The 9,194-nt window shown below is 37.8% G+C and overlaps 1 protein-coding gene across 1 annotated transcript in view; it reads right to left on the bottom strand.

The window, feature by feature from the left end:
* Nucleotides 1-4,645, bottom strand: part of LOC108680713 (protein bicaudal C homolog 1) — a gene marked incomplete in the record, with an annotated part of 49,643 nt that extends 44,998 nt beyond the window's left edge. Inside the window, 1 exon segment of the mRNA XM_018169605.2 lies at nucleotides 3,977-4,645. Within this exon segment, the coding sequence (XP_018025094.1) occupies nucleotides 3,977-4,391 (415 nt within the window).
* Between the last annotated feature and the right edge of the window lie 4,549 nt (nucleotides 4,646-9,194).

Raw genomic sequence — 9,194 nt, 5'->3', positions numbered from 1 at the left:
GGGGGGGGGGAGCGAGTGAAAAAAATTCGTGTCCAGGAAAGCGTGTAACAGAGCGGGGCATAAACGTGCAGTAAATCATCACTGACAGGCGCGGAGGCCTGATGACATTTGGTCTCAGGAGGCTCGGTACGAAATATATCTATTTATTTATTGAAGAAAAGTGGTTACCCCGATGGCTCGAGGAAAAGCTCCACATTGAATTAAAAAAAAAATTATATATACGATCATACATGCATTGCATATCCATATATATAGATACACACACACACATACATTGGCACATACATGAGATAAGGCATTCGATTCATAGGAACAGAGTAAAAGGCCCAAGATTAAATAAGCACTGGCTCCTGTCCCTGCCGTTGTTGCTAGGAAGGAAATTTTTCCTAAGAAGAATTATTCCCAGTTGTCTTGGGGAATTTTGTTTTCTCAATGAAAATTACTCAATGCTAGAGGATTCTTTCATTCTGATGAATTGAGAATTTTTTCAGAGATGTGAAATTGTTATTTAAAAAAAATTTCAAGTCAACAAAAAATCGATTATATATTTAAAAATAAATTTTTTATGTAGTGTTGATAATCCGCAGTTGAGTTGAAAAAGCAGGAAGTGGCAAATAAATCTGACCACGCATAAAAATGTGCTGCGAGCTTAAGCACATTATTACTTCAGGACCACAACACCACACAGCAGGACCACAACACCACACAGCAGGACCACAACCCACAACAGCGCGCTCAGCCCACACTTCAATACCATTACCGTCAATAATTACCGTACGTACCGTTATCGGTATTTATCACGCGTACCGTAACCGGTATTAACTAACGATTGTACCGTTACCGGTGATGATTAGTGAGATCATCTTTACCGGTATTTGTCTCAGGGTGTATTAATCACTATTAACCACTACCCGACCGGTATCTGTGCGCCAGCCAGTATGTTGCGGTACGTTGCCATATCATTTTACTATCAAATCATCGGACTAAAATATTCTGTTGTATGAAAAACCGTATAGTACATTCGACGATGAATTGAGGTACCGCTACACTCGAAAAATTCCAGTACAGCTACACTCGAAAAATTCCAGTACCGCTACACTCGATAAAAATTCCTGTACCGCTACACTCGATAAATTCCTTACACTCGATGATAAATTCCGGTACCGCTACACTCGACGATAAATTCCGGTACCGCTACACTCGATGACAAATTCCGGTACCGCTACACTCGATGATAAATTCCGGTACCGCTACTCGATGATAAATTCCTGTACCGCTTCGCTCGATGATAAATTCCGGTACCGCTACGCTCGATGATAAATTCCGGTACCGCTACGCTCGATGATAAATTCCGGGATCGCTACACTCGATAAATTCCGGTACCGCTACACTCGATGATAAATTCCGGTACCGCTACACTCGATAAATTCCGGTATCGCTACACTCGATGATAAATTCCGGTACCGCTACACTCGCTGTCTCTTATACACATCTAGATGTGTATAAGAGACAGCCGCTACACTCGACGATAAATTCCGGTACCGCTACACTCGATGATAAATACCGGTACCGCTACACTCGTTGATAAATTCCGGTACCGCTACACTCGATGATAAATACCGGTACCGCTACACTCGATGATAAATTCCGGTACCGCTACACTCGATGATAAATTCCTGTACCGCTACGCTCGATAATAAATTCCGGTACCGCTACACTCGATAAATTCCTGTACCGCTACACTCGATGATAAATTCCGGTACCGCTACACTCGATGATAAATACCGGTACCGCTACAATCGATTAAAATGGGTAGAGGTAGACTCGGTTATCAGTGCCGGGATAATATAGTAATATAACATAGATAATATAATATTTCGGCAAGTTATAAAATTTTCTGTAAAAATTATCGAAAGATAATTCATTTATCCGATGAAAATTCGAGTCTCGTTCGCGCAAAATATTTTGCAGGTTACTATGCTAGCCTAAATTTATTTACTTTTGCACTTTTAAATTATTGAACCCATTAACTAATTTATAGTAAAAAAATTTGCTGCCGAAGGAATAAAATCATGCAATAGACAAAAATGGATCACGCATCTTGTTAAACTTTCTGCTGACTGAGAAGAAATAAATGTCAGGTCCACCAGAGATGTGTGCGCGAAGAAAATTTTAAATAGGCTTAGTGCTCAAATTTCAATGGTGCTGGAACCGTACTGAATTGCGTGATGAATAATTTCGAAAGGGCACAGACAGTCTTTTGAAAGTGTGCGAGAAGTCAAGAAGAAATGTTATATAAATAAAATTCAGTCGCCATTTCCTTCTTCAGAAGATGTACACTTAATGCTGAAATAAAATATTTCTTGGGGCTAATATATGTAGGTGAAATTTTGAGCACTGCTGTTCAATAGCCATATTAATATGGTCAAAATCTTTAATCACAAATCTTATGGACCAGAATAAGAATAAATGAAGAACTTTCCTCCTATTTTAATATCGACTGGCGCAAAATTTAGCTCCTGCACTGACAGCCATCGTGAATGAAGAGTTTTACGCTCACGCTGACTTTCAACGAGCGCCAACGGAATGTCACTTCAGCCCAATGTATGAATACGAATCCCTAATTCAGCCCAATGTATGATAACGAATCCCTAATTAAGCCCAATGTATGACAACGAACCCCTAATTCAGCCCAATGTATGACAACGAATCCCTAATTCAGCCCAATGTATGACAACGAATCCCTAATTCAGCCCAATGTATGACAACGAAGCCCTAATTCATCCCAATATATGGCAACGAATCCCCAATTCAGCCCAATGTATGACAACGAACCCCTAATTCAGCCCAATGTATGACAACGAATCCCCAATTCAGCCCAATGTATGACAACGAACCCCTAATTCAGCCCAATGTATGACTATGAGCAGAGCTGCGCAGCGCTACTTTGAAATGTAGCGGCCACTACCACTACATACTCTAAATGTAGCGGGCGCTACAGCTACCGCTACAATTGCTTAAATGTAGCGCCGCTACCGCAACCGCTACATGTAGCGCGCTACTGCCCACCTCTGACTATGAGCCTCCAAAGCTGCAAATCTATTTCAAATTTTTCGGAATTCTCCAAACCTTTTAAGAGACCTGTCATTAACGAGGTCTTGTACAGTAAATCAAATCGGAGTACTGCTACGAAGTACTTATTTTACGATGAGCCAATTCCAAAATAGGCAAGGCCTCTCAAATCGCTAGCGCTGAATTAGTAAATTAGTAATAATTTTGATCTGAATATGTTCACCATTATCTTTTCATTATGTTCTGCTGAAAAAAAGTTCAGAATAAATACGCTCTCCCACGAACTAAACTAAGAACTTTGCAACAACCCAAGTAATGAACACCCATTTGCATGAATTTGTAAAACACCTTGTGAATGAAAAACACCTCCATAAACACCTCATGAATCTGTACAGGCGATGTGGCAACCACGTCGCTTTGATTGTGCGTTCGAGACGTGGAGAACGCAAGTGCTAGCGAAAAATCTCGGATAATCTTCGATTCCTTGGCTGTCTTTGAATTCAGCGCACTACGATAGTCCCAACCTAACTTATGACTAGTCATGGTACCTATTTCATGTATGAGTACAGAGTACAGTACAGTTCACAGAAAAGCATTCTCAGAATAACATGTTATGCCAGAGATCACGAAGCCGAATTTTAAACAAATCTCTCATAACTTAGACTTCACAACCAAGACTTCATGCTTAACTGTGGCACTTTCTGACCCAAAGGAACTGGAAGGAATTTGAATGAAATCATTACTTGAGATTCCATACAGCTTGACTAAAAATATTTCGTTTGAGAGGTGAAAAATCACACGAAATCATTTCATTCGTAACAATTGGCAGAAAGGATTAACCACAACTTAGGTCAACGGGTATTAAATATTCAATTTATGTACAAATTTATAAAAGATAACTCACCGAGAATCATTGCCTCCAGCTTGCGTCTGTCAACACGGAAACGTTCCTCAACTTGCCCATCGGCAAGCGATATCCTGTCTGTGCTGGTGCACCGAGACAGCGTTCCCTCTGATGTAAGGTCGCTGTTCTCGTCCATTATTGCCTGGGAGTTCAGATCTCCGTCAGCCGAGGCGATTCGGTGCTGCCGAAAACCTCCATAGTCCGAAGTGTGGAAGCGTGGGCCGCTAGCCTGCTTCTCAGCATTAGTCATGAGCGACATAACTTCGTCCACGGAGAGCAGACGCGTCGAATGTGGTAGCCGAGATAGAGAGTTCTCTCCCATGGCTGACATTCTGGACGCAAACGTCTGATTTCTCATCGACATCGACGGCTTCTCTTCGTGAGAGACCACGATCCTTGGAGGTTTTTTCTCCATTTTTCAAAACAGGAACTTTTCAAATGAAGACGGATCTTTAGCTGCTCGAAACTTTGGCAAACGAGAACAAACAAAGTTGTGATACTATCCAGCTATCCCAAGTTGTGTCTTCGAAACTTTAGCACAGAACAGAACTTCCACAAATTCAGTAGTAACCTTTCTCTTCTCCAACAGCTTATCAAGTTCAGAGCTCAGGCAGCCAGTGCAGGCCGTGACGTTCTAGTCAAATTTCTGTAATGGCGTATCAAGAATTTCTGATTTCTTCTTCATCGTCAGAGCAAACTAAGCTTGTTAATTCTATCTATTTAAAGAGCTTATACTCTAACACCGATGACACTTAATTCTATTCCTAATTCGAGAAGTGACACAAATTTTTACATGTACTTTATTTATTTTTAAGAAGCGACGAAAGACTATCAAATTACGAAAAAGACCGCGTTATAAAGACTATCAAGACCGCGTTATATAAAGACCGCGTTATAAAGACTATCAAATTCGTGCACAAATCAATATAATGTTCTTATTTATAAAATTTATCATGAAATAATGTATAACGTCATCAATATTTAACGAGCATTTAAATTGCGGCGATCACCTGATACAGGGTGCGGCGTGGGAACTTACTCTTTTAAAAAAATCACAAAGTAAAAAGTATTAAAGATAGCGTTTTAATTCTTTCTTTTTTACAAAGAGCTACATTTAAAGTTTCGTTGGGTTTACTTACAAGTTTAATTCTTGAATATTACATCTTGTGGCCACTAGAAAAGTACACAGAGACTGCGAACGCGCGCTCCTCTCTCGACCACTGCATGGTCGCAACTGAACTGAGTGGACGAAAAACTTCATAGCCCGCGCACCATATTGCGCATGGCGCCACCTTCCTAGGACTAATGGCCGCCACGTGGCGCGCAATTCAAATAAGTAAGTTCCCGCGCCGCACCCTATACTTGGCGCTGCATTTACCGCAGCTTCAGCATTTCGCAGATAATTCAAAAATATTTATCAAAAGCTCAAAATTGCGTATTTAGGGTGTGTATGTAGTAGCCCTCATGTGAAATTTAGAGAATTTCTATGAAATTCGTGGAATTCAGAGAATTTCAATGAAATTCAAGAAATTCAGAGAATTTCAATCAATTCAAGAAATTCAGAGAGTTTCAATGAAATATAGAACCCACTCTGATTAACTGGTAAGTATGAAAAACTATGACTTCCGACTAGCAAGTAAATTGGTCGGTCTATCGCTTCGAGGAGACCATCGCAATGCGTTAGTAACGCGCTGTCAAGGATTGAGTAGAGTTCACTCCATTCAATCCTTGACAGAACGTTGAAAATAGAGTGAAAATTCATTGAAAGTTTCCACTTCTGTTGGAAATTCATTAAGTTTTAGTAGTTTCTCGTAGTCCGCGAAGCGAGTGAATGGAATTTTCAACATCAAAAATTTTTGATCAAAGACGTTATAGTACTATACTCTATTATTTGATATCATTATAATTTTTTTTGGACCAATATGCTGTATTCACTTGTTCATGCGTTTGATTGTCCCAGATAACTGAGAGATTAATGAATTTTTAATTCTTTTTTCTCATTTTGTTTTTAATTTCATCGCTCTGGCGCCGTTCCAAAATCAAGCCAAAATAATAATGTGCTGAATGTGACATAATTTCCTTCAATGAAATAATAATAAATAATAACTTCGAAATAACTTCGAAGAAATTCATATCTTTCCCCGCAGCCACTATCCAATATAGGCTATGGCGACTCAAGGATAATGATATCAGAGGACGAGCTAAGGTTACCGACAATCTGATTGTTATGCTAATTCTTTTTTTACAAACAACGTCATACCATCAACATGAATTCGTTATTTTGTTCAGCAGAACCAATTCAGCACATTTCAATAAAGGAGTTTACAGTACTACGCCTTGAATTACGTATTTTTCAGAATACAAATACATTTTACGCAAAAAAAATCGAATTCAAGCTCTATAGTCTAAACTAACTTTATAGTCGTCTGTCGACGTCTTCAATTTATTTCTGTCGAGCACGTTTCCGTTAACATAAAAAATTAGCCCAATCAATAGCGAAACTAATAATTATTCATCGATTTATTTGGAATAAAGATGTGCATTGATATTGTTATAGAGTTCATATTCGAAAATCCAGCCGGCGAACAATACTATATTGTCATGCCGAATAGATGCCATATAAATAATTCTGTCATGTGTTGATTATACGATACTCAATATGTGCAGAAACTTGCATCGAAAAGTATAAATACATTTCCCTTGCTTTATATTTTTCTGGTGAGATAAATAACAATCCAATATCAATGCTTTCTGGTAAATATTTATAGAGTTAAAAAGATTGAAATTGACCTTGAAATATTTTAGTACCAGAATCTTGCTCACGCGAAAAACATTTCTATGGTTCTGTAAGAACTAAATAAAGTAAATATACAAATTTTTAGGATAATTGACTAAAGCAGCATAAATTAGCCCCCTGTTCACATAGCATGTATTGCATTATCGTCGTCCAACACTTCACGTTACCAAATTTTCAATTCATCCTTCGAATTTTTTAAAATTCCTTCACTCATTCAGCGCCAAAATTAAGCGTGTTTTTCTATATTATTTATGCCTGGGAATAATATTTTGCTGCAACCTGCATGTGAAATAGCTGCTTATCACCCGTGCACTTCACTGACTTTCATCTTATTCACTGACCCTGAATTTCCAACTCAGTCGTATAGTCTCAGAGAAGCGAGGGTCTGGTACGTAGTAAGTATTGATCTCTGCGGCGTTCACTTGACAACCGCAGAGTACGGTAGCTTCTACCGGCATCTTCTATTGCGATGAACGATTTATTAGTAATATTATTACAACCTGCCTTCAGCATAATCCACGAAAGTACAATTGTAATTTTTTTGTAGTGGTTTTAAGGCTTTTCCTATACGTTATGGCCTTGTTAATTTCCGTTAATCATTAATTTAACTGCATGGCAACTATATATTAAGTACATTCATATACGTATCACGGAAAAAGAAAGTTATCGCTAAATAAATTTCATTAGATTTATTTAAATTTTAATAAATTGTCTGGCACTCGTTGACAACGTAAGTTTCACATTTTTATATTTTTCACTACACTTGTGCTCTTACATTAATAGTAATATTATTAATAATATGCTATTAATTTCTCCGAGAGCATCAGATTGCACCGCGATTGTCTGTTATTTAACATTCGTTTTAGAAAAAAATAAAGTGAGTGAGTGTGAATATAGTGAGTGTGACGAGAAAAAATATAGTGAGTGATGACAGAGAGCGCATTTTCTCGTCGACGAAAACGTGAAGTCACGGACAGACAGACGGACAGATGGACAGACAGACGGACATGACGAGCACAATAGCGCCTTTTTTCCATAGATGAGAAAATGCGCTAAAAAGCAGGAAGTCGATTTGTTTGCTCTTTTCGCTTTCAGGTTTTTCTCATTCGAAAATTTCAGGATGAACAATAAATCGAATTTAAGAATGAATTGAAGCCTATAGCTTTATAGCCTGACAAGTTAAGGCCAATCGTGAATGCCAAAAAAAAAAAAATCCGCGGAACCCGCGAAAAACCTTCACTATATAAGCCTTAAGTTGACGTGGTTTGAACAATTTGATTTTTATCAACGCGTTGGAAAATAGAGACAGTTTTCGCATATAAAAAATGCACATAGTTAAATGGACAAATGATGAATCATCAAATGTTCGTAATTTTTTTTGCTGGAGATGGGATGGAATAACAGATGATGTTATATTTGTATAAAATAAAGGCGAGCGTGTGTAATTATCCTGGACTGAAAAGCGCCTCGATCCATGTTGACAAATTGAAGAATAATTCAGTTCATTGTAAGGAGTTGACTATTTTTCTAGTACATAGGTCAATCATTTATTTGTCGTTGATGTCGCATCAACAGATTTTCCAAACCGCAATAATTTTATGGCCGGTGAGTTGAACTCGAGACGAAAAGTGCGATCATTTTATTTCTTCATTAGGTGCTGTATAATTACTGATAAAAATATTTAGCCTTTATTGTTGTTTTCTACAACTGAAATAATCAAAATTATTATTTTTGGTAGCATGCGTTTGCCGGACATCTTAATTATTTTTACAAGTCGAGGTTAGTCATGGAAAATGTCGAGGTTTGTCATACCACTTCAACACTTTTTCGCGACGTTGGTGAGTCAGGTCTTACCATGGCCTTATTTCATTAGTTATGTCAGGACCTTATCCATAACCAACCATTCTTGATAGTAACTCTCGGCTTGATATTACCATGGGTTTTTGACAATTTTGCCGTTGCAATTAACTTTCAGCTTGACACCACATTATATTTTCTGTCAATGTAAGTAATTTCCAGCCCGAAAATTGTTTACTTGCAATGGCAAAAAAATGTCAGAGAGTCTGATTTTTTTTATTTCAACTGAACACATATAACGCAAAAGTAACATTTTTACTTGTAATAAATACATCTCTTCTTAGAAAATACATATTTTATTTTATCTGTTCTTATTTACTCTCAATTTATTTCATAATCTAGATGTTTAATCTTGAAACGTTTTAGCAAGCGATCTCCACGCAAGCTAGGGTTTTAAGCATCAGTTCTTAGTTTGACAGACAGAGTAAAGACGTTAGCATCACAAACGTGAAACTTTACTTCAACGTCAACAAAATTACAACCATTGCTAAGGTTAGTTGACAATTTTATATATTTTTTCAAAGTTTTTGTCTGTGTTTGTCCATGGTTTTGAAACTTGGTGCC

The sequence above is a fragment of the Hyalella azteca genome, unplaced genomic scaffold (assembly GCF_000764305.2).
Source record: "Hyalella azteca isolate HAZT.00-mixed unplaced genomic scaffold, Hazt_2.0.2 contig15104, whole genome shotgun sequence".
Lineage (NCBI taxonomy): Eukaryota > Metazoa > Arthropoda > Malacostraca > Amphipoda > Hyalellidae > Hyalella > Hyalella azteca.
This window is presented reverse-complemented; position numbering and strand designations above follow the sequence as displayed.